This window comes from Podarcis tiliguerta (assembly GCF_965153285.1).
Source record: "Podarcis tiliguerta genome assembly, chromosome: 16".
In the NCBI taxonomy this organism is placed as follows: domain Eukaryota; kingdom Metazoa; phylum Chordata; class Lepidosauria; order Squamata; family Lacertidae; genus Podarcis; species Podarcis tiliguerta.
This window is the reverse complement of record NC_139549.1, coordinates 19,033,677-19,059,170: the sequence shown is the minus strand read 5'-3', so window position 1 is coordinate 19,059,170 and position 25,494 is coordinate 19,033,677. Positions and strand designations below refer to the sequence as shown.

The following is a 25,494-nucleotide window of genomic DNA, read 5'->3' as shown; positions in this document are numbered from 1 at the left end:
CCCCCTCATAGTATGGAATGAAACATCTGCTTCTTAAATTTTGGAAGGTTGGTGGGCTATAAAGTTGAATGAAGTACCGGGTGTGTGTTTATTACAGAGGCTGTGATCCCCATTTTTACTCCCCCATTGCCTAGAGCAGGCTTCCCCAAGCTGGTGCCCTCCAGATGTTTTTTTTTTTAAATGATATTTTATTTTTTCACAGTCAGTAAACAAAAGGTACAAATCAACAAATACATCAAAAAGAAAAAAGAACAGTACATACATTGTACAAAGACAAAAAGAAAAAATAAAATAGAAAAAAGTTAAAAACAAATATTGTGTCTTTATATTTTTCAGCATTAACTTGGGTCTGCGACTTCCCCATACCTTCCCACTCTGTATTCTAGGTCTTAAATTCTGGTAGTAAACTCTTTCCCTCTGGCGTATCTTTAGTTCAGTTTAGTCTTATTGTCTTAACAATCATTACATTTCCCTATGTCTTACAAAATATTCTTTCTTCGGTGCCCTCCAGATGTTGGTGGGCTATAATTCCCATCAGCCCAAACCATTGGCCTTGCTGGCTTGGGCTTATGGAGTCCAGTAACATCTGGAGGGACTACCCAGCCTGTTTTAACAAACGCCAGTTAAAACAAAGCAGGATCGAACCCCAACTTCAGGTCCTGACTTGTTAAATGACTTTGGTTAGGGCAAACCACAGTTCCCTGGGTTTCTATATAATGTAATGCTGTGACTTCTTCCATAGTAAAAGTGGGAGCTGTCACTCTTCTCATCTCACAATGAAGATGAAGGAAATAGGAGAAGGGGTGTCACCACCCCACCCTCAATGATTGGCCATGCTAGCTGGGGCCGATGGGAGGTTGGAGTCTAATAACATCTGGAGGGCACCAGATTGGGGATACCTGGTGTAGAATGTGTGTGCGTGTGTGATATTTCCTGGGAGTAGGGTGGTGATGGAGGAGGGCTGCATTAAACTCTACCCATTTCTGCCTCCATGTCAGTGCAGCTGCAGTGGGGTCTGTCTGTCTGTCTGAACTTTCTTTAAAACCTCTAACCTATTTCTTCCTTTATTTGTATCTTGCAGTCATAACTCCAGCTATGGTAAGTGTCAGCTGCATTGCTGCACCGTGAAGGAGTTGGTGGCGATCTCTAGTAAGATGAGGTGGAAAAGAAGTTAACTGGCTGTGATTTTTTAAAATTATATGATTTATTATTACAACGATAAGGCCACTCTCTCTCTGAGGAGCTCAAGGTGGTCGACCCTGGTCTCCCACAAGCCCTAGTCTGTCACTCTTAACTGCTGCACCATGCTGGTTCTCTAAAGGCAGTCTAATGCCAAACTTGTCACTTATTCAGATGTCAGTAGAGCATCACAGGGTTGTGGGTTCGAGCCCCACACTGGGCAAAAATATCCCTGCATTTCTGGGGAGGATAGACTAGGTGACTCTTGTGATGACTCTACAATTCTATGACCCTTCTGATAGTGGAATCCTAGTACTTTCAGCAACCTAGAAAGTATTGGGGTGTTGAATCTGGGACAAAACCATCCTGGTGACAATGGCCTTTTCTGGTGTCAATTTTCAAATGACATTAAAAATAAGTGGCAAGCAGGCTGACCCTGCCATCTGGGCATAGTAATTAGTACACAACAGACGTTTTTTTCTGTGCAAGCAATGGGAAGCCGGGCAAGAATGGAATTGCTGATTTCAGTGAGGCTTACTCAGGGGAACTGCCCACTGGATTGGGCCCCATTTTTATATCTAATAGGAAGTGGAGGCACCTTAGGCTTTCAAGCCACATTATTTGGGCCAGTCATGGTGGGTTCCATATGAACTGTTTATCGAGCATTCCTTCCAATTTGCTAGCACAGAGTGTACGTGGAAGATACCCGGCACCTGCTCTTTACTGAACATTTGTGCCGATTTGTTCGCGGAGTGTACAACAACTGAGCATTCAGCCTTATTTGTTTATATGGAGGTGAAGCACCAGAGGTGTGGGGATCCTCCAGCCTGCAGGCCGAATTTGGCCCATACCGCCACTTTTTCTAAGCCACTCCCACCTGCCTATCAGTGAGCATTGCTCTTGACAACAGCTGATGGGCAGGAGGGCGAGGTTCGATTCTGCTTTGGCTGTGCAGGTGTTCCCAGTAGGGATCAGACGCTTGCAGCCAAAGCAGCAGCAGGATTTAACTCCCCGACACATCAGCTGATGGAGGGAGAAAGAGAGAGAGAGAGAATTAAATCTTACTCAGTTTGGCTACACACTCCTCTTCCCACCTGTGATGCGACATCCCACCCATCAATTGTGTGACATCATAATGATGCCATGTGATTGGCAGGTGGCTTGTCCTGTCCACCTGCCAATGTTTGCCTTGTGGGGCGGGGAGATAGAAAGATCTGGCCCCCCAGCCAAAATTGTTTCCTACCCCTGTTATACACCTTGTAAGTCTACCATTTATCCCACATTTCCCTGTGTGTTTCTTCTCTCATTCCCCTAACTGCAGAAACTCCTTTTTTAAAAAAAACAAAGTGGGTTTGTTGCACCAGAGCACTTCAGTTGCACAAACCTAAAGTTCCAGTCCTGTGACGGAATCCCTCCTGCAAAGTAGGGAAAGAGCGGGGTGAGGAGGGAGTGTAGCTCAGTGGCTAGAGTACCTGCTGGGTATGCAGAAGGTCCCAGGTTCAATCCCCAAAGATACCTGCAACAAAAAAGGATCAGGTTGAGGGGGTGGGAACAGAGTCAGGTTTAGGGCAGCTTGAGCAGGGCGGCTGCACTGGGCGAGCAGCCAAGGAGAGCACTTTCCCAAAACCCAGTAAGCAGTTGCCTGGCTTCAAGAAGGAGGCGTCAGGGCTTTGACAGGGTTCCTAGACTCCTCCTGTTTCCTTTCCAAAGCTGGGCAAGCATTTACCAGGCTTTGGGAAAGAGGCAGGAGGGATCTAGGACCCTGCCAGAGCCTTGTGCCTCCTTCCCAAAGCCCACCTTAAGCAAGGGCTGGGGGGAGGGTATAAAATGTTGGCCTCACACAGAGCAATATATTGCTAAGGTCTGCCCTTGGCAAGCTGCTGCCAGTCAGTGCAGACAATACTGGGTTAGATGGGTAAGCAGGCCAGCCTCATCCACAGCCGCTTCCTATGTGACCACGGGGCTAGCCACATACAAATCTGCCTTGGCCTGTAATGTTGTCCCTTTCTTTCATCACTTGACCCTCCACCCCCCAAAAAACCATTTCCAGTTGCCCAGCTATGTGACAACCTCGGAGCAGCAGCCTGTCTTCTTCGCCAACACCCCCACCTTCGGTCCCCGTTACCCTGGTGAGTGTGAGCAGGAATTTCATTGGCCTGGGGCCCTGGTGTGGGAGAAGTCTCTCTGCAAAACTCTCCCCCCACCCTCCATCCTGTGCTCAGAGGCACTGCTGCCCAGGAGCCCGGCAGTGCCATGTTCGTAGCCTACAATCGTTTCTCTCTTTCGGCTCACAGCCGTGATCGCCAAGCCTACGACCGCCGTCGTGGTGAAATATCCCGAAGAGGACAAGAACGTCAGCGAATTTGACATGCCCCCCACACAGGTCACAGGTGAGCTCGGCAGAAGAAGATAAGAAGAACGGGCTGGATGTGAGCCCAGCATCCTGCTCTTTCAGGGACCAATTAGGTTCTCAGGGGAAACCTGTAAGCGGGGCTGGAGTGCAACACCCACTGTCCCCACCTGTCTTTTCCAGCAACCGGTGGGTGGACGCAGGTGGCGCTGTGGTCTGAACCACTGAGCCTCTTGATCTTGCCGATCGGAAGGTCGGCAGTTCGATTCCACAAACTGAGCTCCCATTGTTCTGTTCCAGCTCCTGCCAACCTAGCAGTTTGAAAGCATAGCAGCACAAGTAGATAAATAGGTATCACTGTGACGGGAAGGTAAACAGCTTTTCCGTGAACTCTGGCTTCTGTCACGGTGACCCATTGCACCAGAAGCAATTTAGTCCTGCTGGCCACATGACCCAGAAAGCTGTCTGTGGACAAACACCGGCTCCCTCGGCCTGAAAGCAAAATGAGCACCACATCCCCATAGTCGCCTTTGACAGGACTTAACCATCCAGGGGTCCTTTACCTTTTTAAAATAATAATGATAATGATAATAATGATAATAATGTTTATTATTATTATTATTATTATTATTATTTATACCCCATGCATCTGGCTGGGTTTCCCCAGCCACTCTGAGTGGCTTCCAACAAAGTATTAAAATACAATGGTCTGTTAAACATTAAATGCTTCCCTAAACAGGGCTGCCTTCAGATGTCTTCTAAAAGTCTGGTGGTAGTTCTTCTCTTTGACATCTGGTGGGAGGGCGTTCCACAGGGTGGGTGCCCCTACCGAGAAGGCCCTCCCACCAGATTCAGTGAGGTGACAGTTCAGTAGGGGGGTGTTTCCCACTGAAGCATCTGGTTGGCCACTGCGGAAAACAAGATGCTGACCTTTGGTCTGGTCCAGCCACTACCCCCCTCTTAGGTCTCTTTTAATGTAAGCCACTTGTACGGAGTTAATGTGGAGGGTATAAGTAACAGGAACATGGTGATGGTGATATGATAAGGGCCTCCCATGTTTTAAAGCATATTTGTTTTCCCGTATCTCTCTCTCCCCGCACCCTGTAGAGACGGACATTTGTAAACTGAGACGCAATATTTGCGGCCACGGCGAGTGCATCCCTGCAAGCCCTGGCTACACCTGCCATTGTTACCAAGGATACCGCAGGCATCCCCAGCACAGGTATTGTGTAGGTAAGGGGCATTTTTCCTCAAATGCACGCACATCCTTTTTCCCACTCCCCGACAAGTTTGCTGCTTGGGAAAACCTTGCACCACTCAATTGCCCTTCCTCCGCCTTCCTCTCTTCTCCCCAGATGTGAATGAGTGTGAGCTGGATCCTTGCGGCGGCAGCGGGAAGGGCGTTTGCATGAACACCGGCGGCTCCTACAACTGCCACTGCAACCGTGGCTACCAGCTGAAGGTCCACAAGGGAGTGCGGTCCTGCGTGGGTGAGACACTAGTGGGTCCTGGGGATGGTGAGAGGTTCCAGGGCCCGCCCTCCGCCCCACTCATGGCACCCCCCCACTTCCCCCTTTCCAGATATTGATGAATGTGCCAAGCCCAAGGTCTGTGGGGACGGAGGATCCTGCATCAATTTCCCGGGACACTACAAGTGCGAGTGCCATGCAGGCTACCGGCTCAAGCCCTCCCGACAGCTCCTCTGTGAAGGTACAGTAGGTGGGGTTATGAGTGGGGGGTAGGGGTGGCAAGCGCTGCAGAAATAAGGTTGCGTTTTGATTCAGTGTTTAGTCCTGGGAAATAAAATGGTGTGTGTGTGGGGGGGTTATGATAGCGTAACTGTCATCTACTGGTTGCATGCAGAGGAATTGTGGGAGGCACCAACAGTCTGTCTGTACCCCCACTCAGCAAACACCCTGGGGAAAATGGCTCAGAGACAGGGGACTGGTGGTGACACACTGAGGAGAGGTCAGAGGTAGCAGACTGGGAGGAGCCAGAAGCTGAAGAGGCAACAGGGTTTAGTGAACAGGAAAATGCTGTGGCAGAGAGCAGATGAGGTAGGCTGTGCAAGAGTCCAGGGAGTCTTCCCCTCCTGCTGGGACCAGCTCCCTCCCCTCTGGTCTCTGAGCACACACAGAGAAATGAGAAGAGCAGGACAAAGATTAGCAGCTTGAGACAGGGGGGGGGACGATGACCCTGGAGAAGAGGAGCCTTAGAGAGGGGTGGGAAGGCTGAGGAGGCTGACTTCCGCGGAATTATTTAAGTCTTTCTGTAGGTTTCCATTTGGTGGGACTGGTGTAGACAGTATCTGGGTTGCAAGGCAATTTAGAGCCAAAGCATAGGCCTGGGTTCACTTTGTTGAACCAGGCAGAGGGCCTTCTCGGTAGTGGCGCCCGCTCTGTGGAACGCCCTCCCTTCACATGTCAAGGAAATAAACAGCTATCTGACTTTTAGAAGACATCTGTTTAGGGAAGTTTTTAATGTTTGATGTTGTCGCTTTTTTATTATTGTTTTTGGTGTTCTGTTGGGAGCTGCCCAGAGTGGCTGGGGAAACCCAGCCAGATGTGTGGCGTATAAATAATAAATTATTATTATATTATTCTGCCCTCTTAATTGCTTCTCACCGCTTCCAGTTTCCCTCTGGTGTCCCTTCTTTCCTTGCAATCTTGTTTTTGATTACAACTATCGTTCCCACCTCATTATGGTGGACTAACATGGAAAATTGCATTACCCAAAAAACCTGGTACCCTTGTTTTCTGAAAGGAAGAACAAAGGCTACCTCTTTTGTCTCTCATTTTGGAGGAATTTTACGGAACAAAACAAAAACAAAAACTTTACATTTGCCTCTTCCACAAGCCTCTCAATAAATTTGGGATAAGTAACATCTAACTGGTTGAAATTTTTCCTTGACTTAATATACAGCTTTTTATTATTGGAACTCAGCTTCATTAGTAAAAAAGAAAGTTATAAATGTGTTGTAACACTGTGGCACCAGATGGCGCTGTAGAGCTGGAATCAGAACTGAATGAAATTTTCCATGTTGAGCTATAAAATGGTTTGTAAAAAAATCATTTTCAGAGTTGCATTTTTTCATAGCTGTGTAGATGCAGCCTTGGTACTCCTTGTTTCTCAAATGGTTTCAGCTAGGGGTTTATTCTGCATCTCTTGTAAGTCATCTGCGTCACACTTCTCGCTCCTTCCTTTCTTATGGCGATGGTACTCTCGACTTACCTGTCTGTACAGCATCTTGTGGCAAGCATCTAAGATAATCAGCTTTATTGTTTCTGCTTGTTAACGTAACTTCTCGTGCCAACCTGGGTTTGGTTGGGTTGAGTTTTTATGGGTTTGTCTCATGAACCTCTGTTTTGTTATTTGGGCTACACTGATAAGTTAAAAAATAAAAATCCACAAACAAACAAATAAACCCCGTTTCCTTTCCAGATATTGATGAGTGCCTTGACCCTGGAACTTGCCCCGACGGGAAGTGTGAAAACCGTCCCGGCAGCTACAAATGCAGCCCCTGCCCGCCAGGCTTCCGGGGTCGAAATGGTGTGTGTGGAGGTAAGAAGCAAGGCCTGAGCCCGGCCTTGAGGCTTTGCTGGGCTCAGCCTCTTTTTATCATGGGCAGGCCAGCCCTGGTTTTCCAAAGTCCCATTGGGGGAAATCACCTTGCTGCTGATTTCCCCCTGCTTTGTTTTTGATGCTGTTGCCATGACGAGAATCCGTATATTTTATCATGTAGTTCATAGTATTATAATTGCATTCGTATAATCATTTAGATTTTTACGTTGGATAGATATTAGGGTGGGGCGATATCTGGGCAATATATCACCAGCTAAACATCCCAATATACCAATATATCACAATGTCTGAAATAAGGATGGAGCTATGTAGAGGCATGGGCTGGCTTCCTTTTTATTTCCTGCATTGTGATTTTTGCATAGCACACGCACACCAGGTCAGAAGTTACGAAACCGATATCATGATATGGCATAGCTGTCAACTTTTCCCTTTTCTTGCGAGGAATCCTATTCGGAATAAGGGAATTTCCCTTAAAAACCGGGCAAAGTTGACAGCCATGTGATACGGGCTTGAAACCAGTTTTGGACGATCTGTCGTTCAGCCCTAGATACTGTGAAGTGACATTTGTGCTGTAAACTGCCTTTTTATCAGGCTTCAGGGACTTGGCTTTCTCCCCTCTTCTGCAGTAGATAAGCAGAACAAAGCGAAAGGAGTCTCTTACCAGTTAGAGATTTTAATGATCACAGCGAGAGAACCAAGAATCCATTCCTAGGAATGAAGGTGCTCCCAATTAACGGTTCCACCCACTTCCCCACTATTCACTCACATCACTACCGCATCTTGCAACCTGATCTCACAACCACTGTGCTTTCTGTGCTGCCACCTTATCTGCTCTCCTTGACCTTGCGCTGAGCGGATGGACACCTTTCAGTTAAAGGGAGTCTGTTAACTCTCTCTCTCCCAGTTCTTCTTCTCCTAGCTCTTCACCACCCAGTACTTCACAACTTCTGTCTTCTGAACTATGTCCCTCTGCAAACCACTGTTCCAAGTCTATACTGTCCCACTGCTCCTGGGAAGATTCAGGATCCTGATCAGGAGCAGGGGTAGGTTCCCACCATTCCTCCTCAGTGCAGCCCTCCTCAGCACAGTCCCTGACACTTTTGGTCTTCTGAAGAAAGGTGGTGTATAAAAGACATAAATAATCAGACTAAAGAAGCACCATTCCGTCCTCACAAAGCCCTCCAGCAGAGCTCTCCTTCCGTTGCTCAGGGCACAAGGAGTGAAGCTCCTTGGGTTACTCTCCCTGCAGATGTGAATGAATGCGCTGAGAGCACGCTCTGTAAACACGGCCGGTGTAAGAATGTTGACGGCTCCTTCCTCTGCATCTGTGACGACGGATTTGTCCCTGCACCTGATTCCCACAGCTGTCTTGGTAATTCCCCACACCTCCCTGGTGCACGGAGCTTCCTGGTGGGAGGGAACCTGTACAGACTGGTTTCTGTGATGTCACAGCAGCACAGCCAATGACAAGGGGGAGGCCAAGATGGTCACCCAAGCAGATTTAGTGCCACAAATTTTGGGTCCCACCCTAATGATCTGTTCACAGAGCACCATTTTTGAATAGCCCAGGAATTCTCATAGATGTCTAATGAAGCAGAATATTGGGAGATTCAGGACAGTTTTAAAAAGTCCATCTTCATGCAGACTGTGGAACTCACTTCCACCGGAGATAGTGATGGCCAACAGCTTGGATGGCTTTAAAAGAGGATTGGACAAATTCAAGGATTTCACCAGCTAATAACCACAACAGCTATTCTTGCCACAGTCAGAGGCAGTAGTGCTTTTGAATACCAGCTGCTAGAAACCACAGGAGGGGAGAGGGATCACAGGCTGGTTCATAACATAGACCTCTAGTTCGAACCTCTTGTCAGCCATGAAACTCAGTTGGTAACCTTGGGCCAGTCACTATTTCTCAGCCTAGCCAACTTCACAGGGCTGTTGTGAGAATAAGGTGGAGGGAGAAGCAGGGGAACCATGTATGCTTCCCTTGGCCACAGGGTGGGTGGGATAAAAAATGTCATAAAAGCAATGTCCCTGTCCAGGAAAGGACTTCCTTCCAATCTTGACTAGGCCAGAGATGGGGAATCATTGGCACTCCCAGGTTTTGTTGGACTACTACTTCCTTCATCCCTAAGAACACTGGGCTGATGGGAGTTGTAGTCCCACAACACCTGGAAGGCTGGGAGAAGGCTGAGCGAGGCGGAAACACCGAAGAAGTGGGCTGATTTGTTTCTCTCCATGCAGATATCAACGAATGTGAGAATGGGTCTCTCTGTACCTATGGTTCCTGTGTGAACACCCTGGGATCCTTCAAGTGCCAGTGCCCCGTGGGTTTCCAGGCTGTGAAGGATGAGCCACGCTGTGAAGGTGAGAGCGGCCTGGGGTTTTGTTTTTGGCTTGGATTATTGGACTAGTTTTGGATTCCACCTGCGACACTGAGGAGGAGCATAAGGAAGTAGCTCCTTTGAGCTTGTGCAGAGCGCCTGAGGAGCTGAAGCCGTCCTCCCTGCATCACAGGCTTGAGACCCTCCTCTCCCTCTGTTTTCAAACACAATGAACCATGCTTCTGAAAGTTAGAGATGGGATTCTTTGGCTGTGTATTCCCTCCTGAGAACGAGGGGAGAGGTTTGCTTATGAAGAGGTTTGCTTGTGTGTGCGTTTTTGTACTCCCCACTAATGGCGAGCAGGACCGAGGCCCGGAATGCATGTTCAGTCCCGCAGGTCAGCCCTCAAGCACAAAAAGTAGTACTAGAGTATTGCAGATATTAATATTGTGCAGCTTGAAGTGACTGGATGCATAAAAGCTGACTCCTTTTGGACTGTAACATTGTTGAGACCCATCAGATATTATTTTAAAACTTTGCTCGCACAACTTTCTTCAGAACAGGACAAAAACTTCAAAGATGCATGCAAACAATTCCAGGCAAGATCTTGTGCTGTCCAGCACAGGCTCAGCATCTTAGAAATAAAAGATAATTCCAAACAGGCCTATAAGCAAAGGTCTCTCTCTCGTCTTACAGCCTCCATTTTGTCTGGAGCTGTTTTCTCTTCAGGAGACTTTTTGACATATATTTACTCCCAAAGAGCCTGGGAACTAACACTCCACCACTCTTCCAAGATGGCAAATTTGCAATTCAACAGCTCACATGTGATATAAATTTAAACACCCCCAGTGTTAGCTAGCAGAGAACAACAACAGTTAATTATCAACTCATCAAGGTGCTTTGAGAGCTTAGTACACTCCAGTGGAATTTCCCCATGTCAAACCTTCTCAGCAACACACAAAGGCATTCTCTATTTCAGTGTCAATTAAACAATTATACTTAACACAGAGGCGAGAACAATGCCGTTGAGCAGGTACCGTGCTCCTTTTCATTCTGAGGAACCACAGCCAACCTCTTAGGCTTGGGACAAAGGGTGGGTTTTCCAGGTTTTCCAGGCAAGTACCTTCTCCTTTCCTCCTGTCCCTGCAGACCTGAATGAGTGTGACTTCCCAGCAGCCTGTGTTGGTGGCGAGTGCCTGAACACCTTGGGCTCTTACCAGTGCCTGTGCCGGGCCGGCTACCAGTTGGAGGGTGGTCGGAAGTGCCAAGGTGAGTGAGGCAGTTCACCTCATTGCAGATATTAATACTGCAGAGCTTGAAGCAACTGGATGCATAAAAAAAACTGACCCCTTTTGGAATAAAACAATGTTTAGACCCATAAGTTTGATTCAGGCTTTACTTGCGGAGCTTTCTTTGAAACAGAACAAAAACATCAAAGATACATCCTGACAATTTCATGCAAAAACTTGCGCATGTCCTGCACAGGCCCAACATCTTATAAGGAATAAACAGACCTAGAAGCAAAGCTCTCTCTCTCTCACTCACTCACACTCTTTACAGCCTTCATTTTCCCTGGAGTTCTGTTCACTTTTGTAGAGGCCCATTTACACCTCCGTTGTTCTCTCTGTGGCCTTCAGAGAAAGACTCACATACAAAAATAGAGACCCACAGCCTGACATGTGCATAGAGTTTAATACTATTTCTTTCATGTGATCTAAGCCAGGCATATGACAGAGAACAACAACAGTTACCAACTCATCCAGGTGCTTAGAGAGCTCTTCTTTTGCTTTAGTGGAATCTTCCAGTTGAACCCTTTCAGCAATACACATAGGCATTCTCCAGTTCAGTGTGAATTAAATAATTATACTTACTTAACACATCTTGCCAACAGTGGGCTTGGAATGGGGTGAGTGGGGGGGGGGGAGCTGACTTCTGAGGCTCCAGGTTCTTGTGTCCCTGAGCAACTTGTGCCTGCAGCACCAACATGCGTGGCGTTGCCTCCCCAGATGTTGACGAGTGTGCGAAAGACCTTGACCTCTGCCAGCCGCACGGGGCCTGCGAAAACACTGAGGGGTCCTTCGTGTGCGTCTGTGATGATGGATTTGCTCCTTCTGAAGACCAACAGAGCTGCGAGGGTGAGCGTGGCACATGAGGGGGGTGGCGAGAGCACTGGGGGGAGAGCTTTTTCTTTCGCCAAGTGCCTCAGTCACGGTGGGTGAGAATCCGGCAGGCCTGAAAGAGGCGATGATTCTTTCTTGTGTGGAAGCGAGCGACTTTTCTCTCCCTCTCTTTCCCCCCAGAGCTGCCACACAACAAAAAGGAGTGCTACCTGAACTTTGACGACACCGTCTTCTGCGACAGTGTCCTCGCCACCAACATTACCCGCCAGGAGTGCTGCTGCTCGCTTGGGGCAGGCTGGGGAGACCATTGCGAAATCTACCCTTGCCCTGTGCTCAATTCTAGTAAGTCTGAGGGTACAGCTGCATGGAGGGTGTTTCGTTACGAGATCTTGATAGGTGATGGTGACAGCTGCTCCTGTCACATTTGAATACAGGGCAAGAACCATAGCTCGGTGGTAGAGCAGGACTTTGCGGGTCTGCGAAAGACTCCCACTATGAAAGTCTGGAGAGCTGCTGCCAGTCAGTGTAGACCAGGCATGGCCAAACTTGGCCCTCCAGCTGTTTTGGGACTACAACTCCCATCATCCCTAGCTAACAGGACCAGTGGTCAGGGATGATGGGAACTGTAGTCCCAAAACAGCTGGAGGGCCAAGTTTGGCCATGCCTGGTGTAGACAATACTGAGCTAAATGGACCAGAATTTGTATGAGGCAGCCTTTATACTTCTCCATTTCATTGTACTGTTCCTCAGCAGACCAGCTTTTAGGGGAGAAGGGTTCCCTTAGCTCAGTGTTGGGGTATCCACTTCAGCTGCAGAAGACCCCCAACATCTCCAGGGAAAAGCATTAGGTAGCAGCAGCTCTTGGGAACGACTCTGTTTATCCCCTTTTCTTTATTTTGTAAAGTACAGCAGTTATAACAGCAGGTGAAAATGAAAACAAAACCATGCAATAGGCACACAGAATAAGTGCATATGGATTAAGTACCCAAGTCCAAGTCATGAAAGAAAAAAGTTGTCTTCACATAAATAATATTTGTGCTATTCGATACTCTCTTCTCTGCCCGACACCTCCCTCTCGGAGCAGACAGTGCTGTGCTTGAAGGGGAAATGGTGCAAAATAGGCCTTCTTAGGATAGCAGAAAATCCCCAACTGCCAGCAAGGGATAAATCTTCCCAAGCAGGAAATGTTGCAGAGCGGGTGGCCCTTGGAGCCTGTACCTTTAGGCTGATGGTTATTTATTACCAGCTTTATATATATCTCTCCTCACTCCACATAGTTGAGTTCCATACTCTCTGCCCGGATGGCAAAGGCTTCATTCTGGACGACACCATCCTCAACTATGGCATCCCAGCACATCGTGGTGAGTCTTTTGAGCCCTACAAAGAGATGTTGTGTGTGTGTGTGTATCTTTATTTTCTCTGGGTGGCCCACCTTGCCCATACCTGTGACTCTCAGATGCTGTGTGACCCCGGCTCCCAGCAGACCCAGCCAGCAGAGCCCGTGATCAGGGATGATTTGAGTCTCTACTCCAAAGATTTGTTCAACCCAGGGGCATGGCAACTCAGGTCCAGGGCCAAAAATGACCCTCCTGGCCCCTCTGTCTGGCCTTCCGGATTCTCCCCAGACCACACCCTCCTCCTGACACCCTCCTCAGGTGCGTTTGCCTGGCTGGAATGTTTTCTTGGACTCTGAGGAAGCCTCTTGCTTGTCTGGGTGGAGAGATGTGGGGTCAAGATGCAAGGAAGGCTCTTGAGTGTCAGGAGTGGAGCCCAATGAACAAAGGGGTGAGTGCTCCTCCTGTTGCTCCATTCCATGGCTCCTAGCTGAAGAAAAAAACACATGAATGAAAAATCTCTCTACAAGATTTTTACAGCCTGCATCTTCTGCATTATTTTTGTGTGTGTGTAAGGGAACCAAGTTATTTCTTTTTAAGTCTTTTGGAACCTTTTTCTTCTTTATTTTACCGCTAACGGATGGAGATTTGTAACTTCCTAAACTCTGTGAGTAAAATCTTCACTCATTTGCAAAGCTTACATGTCTAAAATATATTCCTAGCCTAAGTATTTTTGTGGGAAATGTTTGTTCAAAGGTGGATGAGGGCAGATGTAAAATCTAAGTTTTAATGGGCTTGGTAGCTATCACCACTGTGCTAACTGTTACGAGAGAGTAAGGCTCTCTTCCAAACCTTTCTCTCCAACATAAAGAGATCACAGATCTCTGTCCCTGATATTGGGCATGGTTTGCCCAATATGGTTTTGTGGGCCAAATTCAGACACCTGGTGGTCTAATGAGGTCCACAGGTTAGACATTCACCCCCATCCCCCTTCAATGTATCTGCCCTGTTCACCCAATATTCAGTAAATGGTTTCCACTGTACAGTATTAGGAACATAGTTTCATGTTTGTCTTCCCTCTTTATAACATAGGCAAGCTGCAGTTCCATAGTCACCTCTGAGTAAGTGCCACTAAAACAGTAGGACTTACTTCTGAGCAGACCTATAATTGCACTGTCTGCTTTGACATTACTGTGTCCTCATAGATACTTTGCTCTCCTGACCTCAGCAGCTGCATAATTTATATGTGCTGATTGCTCCGTAACAGGGTTTCCTGGCTGGTGTCCAAGTCTGAATCACATTATAAAAACAAACATACAAACAACACATTTTTTAATAATCAATCAATCAATCCAAAATAGTGAAACTTTCTCTCCACAACCATCCAGCTCAAACTTTGGGATATTCAGAATTACACCTAACTGTCAGATGCTGCTTAAATGGTTATATATCCTTCACATTTACTGAAATGGTGATGATCTGGAAGTCTACGACTTTCCTTTGCATTTTACGACGTGCGTGCCGCCCGAGGCAGCTGCTTTGCCTCGCCTCACGGGTGGGCCGGCTCTGACGAAATGCAAATTCTCCTAACAATATGGAGAATTTTAATGTTTAATTTGGAGCACGCCCTTCCCCAACCTGGCGCCCTCCGCAGGTTTTGAGCTATAATTCCCAGCAGCCACTGTTAGCACATGCGCTGAGGAAGGTTGCATTTGAGCCCCACAGGAATGATGCCTTGATTTGCTGGTGGGTGAGGTTTCCCTGGATTAACAGCCCCTCCTCCCTTTTCGTTGCAGACATTGATGAATGCGCCTTATTTGGGGAGGAGATCTGCAAAGAAGGGAAGTGTGTCAACACTCAGCCTGGCTATGAATGTTACTGCAAGCAAGGCTTCTACTACGATGCAAACCTCTTGGAATGTGTTGGTAGGCAAGAGGGCCAAAAATGATGGGGAAAGCTGCAGGACTCCATGGGGTGGGGGTCCGTCCCCAAAAAACCCCTCAACAACTGTATCCGGATTTTCACTTTTGGAAATATGACAATTCTAGTCTATTTTTGTGTGTGTGTCTTGTGGGTGACGAACTTAATTCGTTCCGGCAGCATTCTTATACCAAGGTGCGCTTTCCCTACTGAGGCCTCCTGCCGCCAGTGCCCTTCCACTGTTTGTCTTCCGAGGCAAAGTTCGCTAAGTGTGTGTGGAAAACTGCAAGACCTGAATTCCAATCCTGTCTCTCTCCTAGATGTGGACGAGTGTTTGGATGAGTCGAACTGTGTCAACGGGCGTTGTGAGAACACGCGTGGGAGCTTCCGCTGCTCCTGCCCTGCCTCCACCACCTATGACTCCAACCGTAAGAAGTGCATACCGGCCAGTGAAGTTGGTGAGTCCTGCCCCTTCCATTCTTGAAAAGCACATGCTTGGTTTGCCCAGTGGACCTCTGAGCTGGAGGTTTGAGGCTGGTTTCTAACTGCCGCACGCTCTTCAGAAAGCCCCAGGACGCAGTGTTTGGGGGTTCTCAGTTTGGAGAAAAGGTGAATTAAGAGGTGACATGATAGACCACAGGTAGGCAAACTAAGGCCCAGGGGCCGGATCTGGCCCAGTCGCCTTCTAAATCCGGTCTGCGGACAGTCTGGGAATCAGTGTGTTTTTACATGAGTAGAATGTGCCCTTTTATTTAAAATGCATCTCTGGGTTATTTGTAAGGCCTGCCTGGTGTTTTTACATGAGCAGAATGTGCCCTTTTATTTAAAATGCATCTCTGGGTTATTTGTGGGGGATAGGAATTCGTTCATCCCTCCCCCCCAAAAAAAATTTAGTTCAGCCCCCCACAAGGTCTGAGGGCAGTGGACCGGCCACCTGCTGAAAAAGTTTGCTGACCCCTGTGATAGACTTTTATAAAACTATGCATGGCAAAGATATAAAGTGGATAGAGGAAAGTCCCCCCCCCCCAACCTGGCTTACAACACTAGAACTCGCGGACAGCCTACAAAAGCTGAATGTTGGAAGATACAGGACAGACCAAAGAAAGCCCTTCTTCATACAGCACATAGTTAAACTATGGAACTCACTCCCACAGGAGGCAGGTGACAGCCACCAACTTGGGTGGATTTAAAAGGGGATTCGGACAAACAGACAGGCTATCGATGGCTTTCACAGTCTCTCTGCCTCCACAGTGGAGGCAGCAATGCTTTTGAATACCAGTTGCTGGAAACTGCAGGGGAGGAGCAGGCTCTTGTGCTGAGGACCTGCTCGTAGGTTTCCTACAAGCCCCGGATTGGCCACTGTGAGCCCAGGATGCTGGACCAGATGAGCCATTCTCCTGATCCAGCAGGCTCTTCTTATGCTGGAGGAATTCATTTCAAAGGCCACCTTGTTAAGAAGTCGGCTTTGCCAGTTTGAGTCTGGAAAAAAGACCTCTCACAGGGCAAAACCTCAGTAGCAACAGCAGGGTGGAAGATAACAAGAATACCGAGCAATTGGGGCTTGTGGGCTGTAGGGTTCAGAATAGGCTCGGGAGCAGGGACATGCATAAAGAGACCCATGCAGCTGGCTCCCTGGTTGTCGCCTGCAGATCTGGATGAGTGCCAGGACCCCAGGGTCTGCAAACTTGGGCACTGCACCAACACTATCGGCTCATTCTCCTGCGAATGCCCACCTCCCTTGACCTTGGACCCCAGTGGCAAGGAGTGCCAGCTCCCAGAGACACAAGCAGGTCAGCTCTGTTTATTTGCAGCATTTTTATACCCATCTAGTAACAAAAGGTTATTTGGTCAATGTGATTAAAGAACAAAAACAGGAAAACCCATGAAACACAACACTGACATAAAATTTAAAATAAAAACAATGTTAAAGAGGATTAGGATCAAATCAAAGTAAAACTAGCATCTGCTAAAACAGCAGAGTCAGTAATCTACAGAACATTGAAAGCTTGCAGATTTAACACATAGAATAAGAGAACAAGAAGAACATACATTCAGAGAAGATTGGAAAACATTTATTGAATATATGGGGGGAAACTGTACATCTGAAAACACTGACAGCATTAAGATAAATTCAACAGTGTAAATAAGTTTTGACGGATGCAGTAATGGAATACTGAATGGTTTACGTTTTGTAAAATATGCAGGGGTTAATGATGTGCAAAAGGAACCATGGAAAGAGAAGAAGGGAAGTCACTGATATTTTAAGGATGTTTAAATGAGTATTTTAAATTGTCAAGGAGAAAATTTAATAAAAAATTATATATATAGAAATACTTTTTTAAAAAACAAGAAAATCTCTGTGCGCAAACGGAACCGAACCTCAAGCTGCCCCACCCTTTCCTCTCCCCACTTCGCAGACAGGGTGACCGACCTTCGCGACGTCTGCTGGCAGCAGAGAGGGGAGGACGGGATGTGCTCCTCTCCGTTCAATGGCCAGCAGCTGAGCTATGAGGAGTGCTGTTGCCGCTACGGCAAAGGCTGGGGCTACCACTGCCACGCCTGCCCACTGCGTGGCTCAGGTAACCGTGAGCGCTGAGTTCATGGGGAGGGAGGAGTGGGAGATGGGGGGGGTAGTTGGCTGAGGGGAAAAGTGCCCTTGAGCATTGAGGGTCTGACCTCTCCACACACCAGGAAGTTTATTGAAGCAGCCCAGAGTGTCAGCGTGAAACTATTTCCTTTAGCAATGTCTGGGCCCGGGAATCCTGAAAAGCAGAGTGACTCTGAGCATGCAGAGGGTGAAGAGATTTACCGTATTTTTTGCTCTATTGGACACAGTTTTTCCCCTCCAAAAATTGAGGGGAAATGTGTGTGCGTCCTATGGAGCGAATGCAGGCTTGTGCCATAGCCGCGCGCAACCCCTCCGGCAAGGAGAGGCTGCACGGGGCTATGGCTTCTTTAGCCCCACGGAGCCTCTCCCGGCAAGGAGAGGCTGCACGGGGCTGAAGGGGAAGGCAAAACAGCGAGCGGGATGGATCCCACTCGCTGCCTTGCCTTCTTCCATAGCTGCGCGCAACCCCTCCGGCAAGGAGAGGTTGTGTGCAGCCTGTACGCTGCTCTTTGGGGCTTGGGGGGGGAAAATATTTTTTTCTTGATTTCCTCCCCCTTAAAACTGGGTGCGCCCTATGGTCCGGTGCGCCCAATGGTGCGAAAAATATTGTAATTCATATGCCAAATCCAACTCTTCTCAGTATGGGGGACGTGGAACAGTATGGAAGATATGGGTGCTTTGGTGGGAAGATGGAAAGCACTCTGTGTGTGCTCAGTGGCACCCATATCTTCCATACTGTTCCACATCCCCCTCTTACACATTTGGGGCTAGGCTATGAGCCCTGGCATATCCCACTCTTTCCCTGTAAATTATAACGCTTGTGCCCACTTTTTTTGCCTATCATTATGAGGGTGACTTGGGAGCAGGTGTGGCCCAAGGTGACGACGACTGCTGTGGTGTTTGTTTCTCCCCCAGGCCTTAACTGCCAGTCCACTCCAAGCGAGAGCAACTCATTTTGGGACTTCAGCGCTTTGTTTGGCAAGGTGCACAAAGGTGAGAGTTTTAAAATTGCCTTACGCCCACTCAGCCACTCCGATCTGCGGAACTTGCACTGATATGGGTTACACATAATTCTCGTTCCACATCGGTAAGAAATTGATCTTTTAGTACAGAAGCACCCACACTTTGGAACTCCCTGCCAATTGACTTCAGGTGGGCGCTGTCACCATACTTTTTTGGGGGCCCAACATTTTGGTTTAGGCAAGCCTGTCCAGACATGTAGCACGTTAGCCTGCGTTTTAATCTGGTTTTTATCTTATCACTGGTCTTAATTATTGTTTGAATGTTTCAAATAGTTGCTTCTAACTGGATCTTGTTTTTGTTTTACTGATCATTTCATTGTTTCATTCTTTTTGTAAACTGCTTTGAGTTTGTGTTTTTTTTAAATCAAGTGGTATATAAATTTTATGAAATAAATGGAGACAGGGGTGGTGTTCAGGGGCAGTCAGTCAGTCTGTCTGTCTGTCTGCAACAGCTATCACTTAGGGGAGTAGGAGGGACTGGAAACAGATAAACAACTACATGACTCTTAGAAGACATCTGAAGGCAGCCCTGTATAGGGAAATTTTTAATGCTTGATGATTTATTGTGTTTTTATATTTTTTGCCGGAAGCTGCCCAGAGTGGCTGGGGTAACCCATCAGATGTGCCATTTTTTACTTCTCCCCCTCCCAAAAAAATCCCTTCTATTTTGAGGCCTTTCTCTCACTGAGCCCCTCCTGAAGGTGAAAGCATCCAACATTATTTGGACACTAGCCTGTTTCCTGCTTCTTTCCCCACCCCAGATGCGGACAGCTCCGAAGAGGATTCCGATGAATGCCGCTGTGTGAACGGCCACTGCGTCCGCACCCAGCAGGGCTTGGTCTGCGAGTGCTCCCCGGGCTTCCAGCTCGATGCCAGCCACACCCGCTGTCTGGGTAAGAGGGTCTTGATTTTCCACAGCATGCACAGATGTAGCGCTCTCGGCCAGGCTGAACGCTGGAGGGTACATTACAATGCCTCCAGACTCCAGTGATTTGTGTGCAAACGCCCCACCCCTACCCCCACCTTCTGACCCCACATCATCCAGGGTTCTTCTTTTTAGGGAATCAAATCCACTCTCCTGTCTGCAGATGGTTTTGGGGTGTGGGGTGCTGGGCAAAGCGTGGACTGCCATCACCTTTCTTGGTGTGCTCTGAGGGGCTTACCTGGTCACTTGTGGCATTTGGGCAGCAGTGCCGGGCGGCCATTTGCAATTTCCCATAATGCCCCAGAGTGAGGCTAGATTGGAGATATGGTGGGGAAGTGGACATGACTCAGCTGCCGTTGCTCTGGTTGGGAAAGCAAATTTAAAGGGAGCCCAAGGCAATTTGGGAAAGCAAATTTAAAGGGAGCCAGCAGTGGGCTCCTGCCATGGCACTGGGTTCCACAGCAGCTGTCCAAATGTGCCACATTCTGGCATTGCCCCCCTTTTCTTTTCCTTATTTCTTTTCCTTTCAGATATTGACGAGTGCCTGGAGCTCAACCACCGAGGGCTTCTGTGTAAAACCGAACGCTGCGTGAACACCAGCGGCTCCTACCGCTGTGCCTGCAAGCTGGGCTACGTCCGCTCTCGGCCCCATGGGATCTGCATCCCCCAGCGCCAGCGGTAGCGGGATGAAGTGGGGAGAGCGAAGGAGAGAGTGCGGCTATAAGGAGGCCAGCGCCCTCCCTCCTGCCTTGGCGACCTCTTGGCTGCCTGCTGCCGGAAACTGTATACTGGGCTAGGAGGACATTTTTGTCTGGAACCAAAAAGGCATTTCTGACATTCTTGAGGACTCTTATTTTTTGTTTGTTTGTTTTTGTACCGGCTACGATGAAGGGGCATTGATTTGATGTTTTGTTATATAGGCTGGCTCCCCTGTCCCCCGTTTTACGCTCCCCAACCCACCGGATATTTATCATTAGGGTTAAAAAAAACTGCAGTCGGTTTGCACTTGTTTCTGTAGGCTTCAGAAATAAAACTCCTTTTTTTTTGTACATAATAGATGTTGGTGGGGGTGGGGTGGGGGAAACAAACAAGTTTCAAAGTTAATCAGCCAATTAAAAAAAAAGGAAAAAGAAAAGGGAGGTAGATCCTGTTACAGTTTCTGTTGTCCGATTCTGTTAACGACAAGGGAAGGCTGCAATTTGCAAATAAATAAATAAAAAGTCAGTGGGAGGTTTGGGGTGGGGTGGGGAATAAAAAGGGCATTAAACATGACGAGCGTTAATTGAATAAGATGCTGCTGTGCTTGGAATGGGGTAACGTGTATACTCTCTAGTGAAGTCATTATCTGAATGTGGATTGCTTTGTTGCCAAAGCAACACTATCGAACTCAGCACGGACCAGCTCTTTATTTTATGTCACACTTACACTGCCCCTCCCCATGAGCCAAGTCTGACAAATGAGCAGGGCTACCAACATGTCCATCATTTGGTGTCAGGATGGCATCTGACTCATAGGAAGGCAGTCCTGCCCTTCCGTGGAAGTTGACCTGCAGGGGTCTTCTTCTGCAGTGTGTGCCACACAGGGAATGCACAGGTGAAACAAGCTCCCTGCAGAATTGAACCCCACCCTTCAGGCGATATCAGCTGATAGGTCAGCATGGTTTGGAGGAAATGGCCTTTAGAGCCAACTTAGGACCCCCCTCCCCCAGTGGCCGGGATAGTTTCATGGGCTGGAGGTTCACCCCACTTCCACCTATGCTGATGCACAACAAGGAGGTGTGAGCAGTTTTGGTGAAACCCCAATATGTGGGGGGGGGGGGAAACATTAGTTAAAACAGGTAAGTGGGAGGGAGGGAGGATACTCCAAAATTTCTGAGGAGCATGCTCCGTGGGCACAGAATGGGGGCTGCCAGAGGAAGAAAACAAAGCAAAGGGGGTGAAGGAGGACATGTTAGAGTGTCCTGGATGAAGCACTGTACCTCAGTGGGGGAGCATCTACTTTGCACACAGAAGGGCCCAGGGTCAAACCCTGCACTCTCCCAGGTAGAGCTGGGAGACATCTGCTGCCCTGAAAACCCTAGAGAGTTGCTTCCAGTTAGTGTAACCAGCACAGAGCTAAATGGGCCATTGGTCTGACTTGGTATCTTTTTAATGAAGGAAGGAAGGCATTATATAAATCCAATAGACAAACAAACCAAACAGCAAAACACAACATAATTTGTACAAGATAGATATAAGTGCCCCCCTAGCCCACTTAGGTTCCCCCAGTGAAGATGGTCTCCCAGCACCTTTTTTGTATTTTCTGACTGGTGGGCCCCAACTTTTGCATCATTATTTTCCTTAATTAACAGTTCTGGAGTCCCGTCCCCCCCAAAGCTGGTCATCAGCTGTTGTGGTACCAATGTATTAAAAAGGGTCTTGACCCAGCAAATTATAGGCCACTTAGCCTGTTAGATGTCCCAGGGAAGATGTATCTCTCCTTGACAAACTAGTGGATTGGGTAAAAGATCATGTTCCGCTAACGTCAGGTCAAGCTGGCTTTTCCCAGGCAGATCAACTTTAGAAAACTCTTTTATGCTTTAATTACATCATTGATAAATACTTGGCTGGAATTGTGAGACATGTTTACGTGGCCTTCATTGACTTGAAAGCTGCTTTGGATTCTATCTCTCGGGAATGCCTTTGGACCAAACAAACTACAATCTATGGGGAACGATACGCAGGTATATAATGGCATATAAAAGCATATGTAAGCATATAATGGCGCTATATTCTGGTACACCTCTGCAAGTTAGAATTGTCGGGGGTCATTTATCCAACTCTGTTCCAGTCACAAAAGGAGTAAAACAAGGGTGTTTCCTCTCCCCCTTCTTTTTGATATATTTATAATTGAAGTAGTTGAGTTTCTGAGAGGTGAGCACTACCTCCCAGTGAAAATTGGAAATCAGAAATACTCCAATCTCCTTTATGCAGATGATGTTATCCTGGTCTCTTATGCCCAATTGGGCTTGCGCAGACTTGAATTGGTTCAGTTTGTACTGCAAGAATGAACACCTCTTTTATCAATTACCAACCCCCCCCCCCAAAGTTATGATATTTGGTAAATCCAAGAAAATTCACAATTGGTCACTTGATGGAAATAAACTGGATTAAGTACTCTCTTTCAAGTACTTTGGTGTGGTTTTCCAGTGGACAGGTAAATGGTCTGCACAGGTTCAGTCAAGCACCTTGTTATCTGGTAGAACTTTAAATGGACTCTTACGATTCCATCGCACAAAAGGGGGCAACCTGGTCCAGCCCGGGTTACAAGACAGAGTGTTGCCAAAACTGCTATAGGGAGCACCACTGTGGGCTATGGCCAATTTATATTCACTGGAAATAGCACAAAATAATTTTTTGCCCACACTCCTGTCAGTCCCTGTTTCTACAAAAATAGCATTACTCCATGTGTAATTGGGTGTAATAATTGGCCCATTAAAGCTGAAGCTCTTAAAATGGTCCTGCTTTCCTGACTTAAAAACAATTTTGGTAGAGATGATGCCCAAACTCATGAAAGTGTGAAATGCGGTTGGCTGCCATGAGTTTTGGATTCTCTTCCAAGATACCTGGTAGACAACAAATGTTAAAATGAAGGTAGCCTTTACGCAGGCAAGATTAAATGTTCTCCCATTAGCAGATTGGAAGGGTTGACACAAAGGAATTCCTAAGAAAGAGAGTCTGTGGCTGCAACTCGGGCTGGATCTTCTAGACACATCATAAAAACGTTTCAGGAAAATGCGTTGCAAGCCTCATAATGGGACTAGAAATCACGTTGCTGAAAGATGGAACTCTACAGTGCCATCTGGTGTCACAGTGTTATAATGCATTTCAAACACTTTTTTAAAAAAAACTAATGTACCTGAGTCCTCGGTGTCAATAGAAGAATGCCCTTTCTATAATGATATTAGAAACAATTATGTCTACCCACTGTTAAGAGCGCAGAAGGGAAGGTCATCCCTTGCCAAGACCTGTTTTTTTTTTTTGCTGTCTGATGCAGATAGGTATTGTACATATCTTTCACAACATTCAAATTTCTTGTAGCACTCTGCAGATCTGCGCTACAAAACTTAAAGGATGTATGGGAAATTATGTGGTTTTTTAAAAGGATAAGGAGTACAAATGCATATCATCATTACTGCTATCATTTTTAATGTGTATATTGGCTGTTTGCTAAAACACAATAAACTGACTATGTAGTCCCCACTTGGCCCACTTAAGTCCCAACTTAGCCAACAAGTACCCACTTAGCCCACTCAGTTTGGGGGGGGGGCGCACTGAATGCAGGGTTTGCGGCACCAAACCAGCAGATCACTTTGGCTCTGGTTTGGAGTCAATCTGACAAGGTTGGTCTTTGGGCCACTTAATTAAGACCCCAGTTTGGGTGTCAATTACCATACTCAGTTTGGGAGCCGGCACAAAATGTGGAGTTTGCTGCACAAAACCAGCACTAAACTTTGGCACCTGTTTGGAGTCAATTGGACAAGGTTGGATTTTTCAGCATTCTGGTGCCGCCACTGCCCCCATGCCAGAAAAGGCTGCTTTATCCTTTTTTAAAAAATAAAATAAAATCTCCAGAAGCGAAATTGAGATTTGCCCATCAGAAACAATAGAGAAACTCCAGAATGTTAGTGTTGCACCCCAACAATTTCAGATTGTTAGCACTGACTCCTTCCTTCATTTCTTTTTAATTTGCGTGTAGCCGATTAAGAAACTTTGCTAAGAAGTCTCAGATCTTACTTTGTGTGAATATCGAATGTTTGACTGCTAAGTTCTCTTCTGTTCACTTTCTCTGCAGTTTAGAAGTGTGCTACAGATGCCAGCGCAATCCACAATTCTCTCCCCACCACTGCAGAAGGGAGGGGGAGGCTTACGACAACTCTGCAGTGTAGTCCACTCACGGTTGATATCCCTGCGAGGAGGTGGAGCCAGAAAGTGACTGACCATTTGCAGCCAAAAGGAATTGGGCGGGGGGGGGGGGGACGCATGCAAAACACACCTCCGGTTGCAGAAAAGGCGGCCGAAACCGCCACTGCCGATTTAAGTTTAAATGAAAAAAGGAAGACGCAAGTTAGAGAGAAGCAGGGACGATACACAACCAGTGTTGGATTTACTTACAAGTTAAACAAGCTATAGATTAGGGCCCCACTTTCTTGGGGGCCCCCCAAAAAAATTAAAAGGGAAAAAACTGGATGCACATTTACAAAATATAAGATAAAAAAACAAATAAAATAAAACCTACATACAGCAACAGTGTTTTGTGTTGTATAGGCTCCTATGATGTAAATAATGGGCCCCGCCTGCTAGCCTGCTCCCTAAAATACATAGCTGTCAACTTTCAGATTTGAAAATAAGGGATCAGCAGCCTCACCTGTCCCGGGGACAGTCTACGGGATATCTAACAATCTGGGATAGCAGTGGGAAGCAGCGGAAAACGGCGCTGGAATAAGGGAATTTCCCCGCAAAAAAAGCAAAGGTTGACAGCTATGCTAGAATATCACTGGTTTGCTCATTTCTATATATAGGGTGCCTACATTCTGCATGTGCAAATGGCTTTAGATACCTATTAGGTCCATAAATTACCATATAGCATATTGTTGTTTTTGTTTAGTCGTTTAGTTGTGTCTGACTCTTCGTGACCCCATGGACCAGAGCACGCCAGGCACTCCTGTCTTCCACTGCCTCCCGCAGTTTGGTCAAACTCATGCTGGTAGCTTCGAGAACACTGTCCAACCATCTCGTCCTCTGTAGTCCCCTTCTCCTTATCTCCCCCTTCTCCTGGAGGAGGAACCGGCAAGCCACTCCAGTATCCCTGCCTAGAAAACTCCATGGACAAAGACAACAGGCATATAACATATATTCAACACAAAAAACAGCGACAATTTGTTGTTGACAAAGGACAGTTGGACATATAAAGGGCCCCATTACCTTCAGTAGCTGAGGGCCTCATCGAACCTAAATCTGGCCCTGCATGCATCCCTGGTTTGCTACAAGCTTCTCTCCTTCCCTCGCGACTAGGGAGGCGACGGAGAGGGTGTGTGGGTCAAATGAACCCGGAATATAGCAGCGTGTGCATGACTTTAAGTCTGTGGATC

The 25,494-nt window shown here is 47.2% G+C and overlaps 1 protein-coding gene and 1 long non-coding RNA gene across 2 annotated transcripts in view; one reads left to right on the top strand and one right to left on the bottom strand.

Moving 5' to 3' along the window:
• The window catches only part of LTBP3 (latent transforming growth factor beta binding protein 3), a 41,137-nt gene extending 20,729 nt beyond the window's left edge, over positions 1 to 20,408 (top strand). The window contains exons 9-28 of the mRNA XM_083417265.1: positions 1,082 to 1,098; positions 3,230 to 3,308; positions 3,474 to 3,569; positions 4,637 to 4,762; positions 4,885 to 5,019; positions 5,111 to 5,239; positions 6,971 to 7,090; positions 8,361 to 8,483; positions 9,356 to 9,478; positions 10,585 to 10,704; positions 11,442 to 11,570; positions 11,736 to 11,897; positions 12,833 to 12,916; positions 14,686 to 14,814; positions 15,130 to 15,267; positions 16,459 to 16,599; positions 17,227 to 17,388; positions 18,333 to 18,410; positions 19,201 to 19,332; positions 19,895 to 20,408. Of these exons, the coding sequence (XP_083273391.1) occupies positions 1,082 to 1,098; positions 3,230 to 3,308; positions 3,474 to 3,569; positions 4,637 to 4,762; positions 4,885 to 5,019; positions 5,111 to 5,239; positions 6,971 to 7,090; positions 8,361 to 8,483; positions 9,356 to 9,478; positions 10,585 to 10,704; positions 11,442 to 11,570; positions 11,736 to 11,897; positions 12,833 to 12,916; positions 14,686 to 14,814; positions 15,130 to 15,267; positions 16,459 to 16,599; positions 17,227 to 17,388; positions 18,333 to 18,410; positions 19,201 to 19,332; positions 19,895 to 20,046 (2,375 nt within the window). The 3' untranslated portion in view covers positions 20,047 to 20,408. The remainder of the gene's footprint in view (positions 1 to 1,081; positions 1,099 to 3,229; positions 3,309 to 3,473; positions 3,570 to 4,636; positions 4,763 to 4,884; positions 5,020 to 5,110; positions 5,240 to 6,970; positions 7,091 to 8,360; positions 8,484 to 9,355; positions 9,479 to 10,584; positions 10,705 to 11,441; positions 11,571 to 11,735; positions 11,898 to 12,832; positions 12,917 to 14,685; positions 14,815 to 15,129; positions 15,268 to 16,458; positions 16,600 to 17,226; positions 17,389 to 18,332; positions 18,411 to 19,200; positions 19,333 to 19,894) is intronic.
• LOC310666514 lies at positions 18,767 to 25,483 on the bottom strand. The gene is made up of 2 exons (XR_014505940.1): positions 25,328 to 25,483; positions 18,767 to 24,311 (listed from the first exon to the last, which is right to left on the bottom strand). It is a non-coding gene; the product is annotated as an uncharacterized lncRNA (long non-coding RNA).
• Between the last annotated feature and the right edge of the window lie 11 nt (positions 25,484 to 25,494).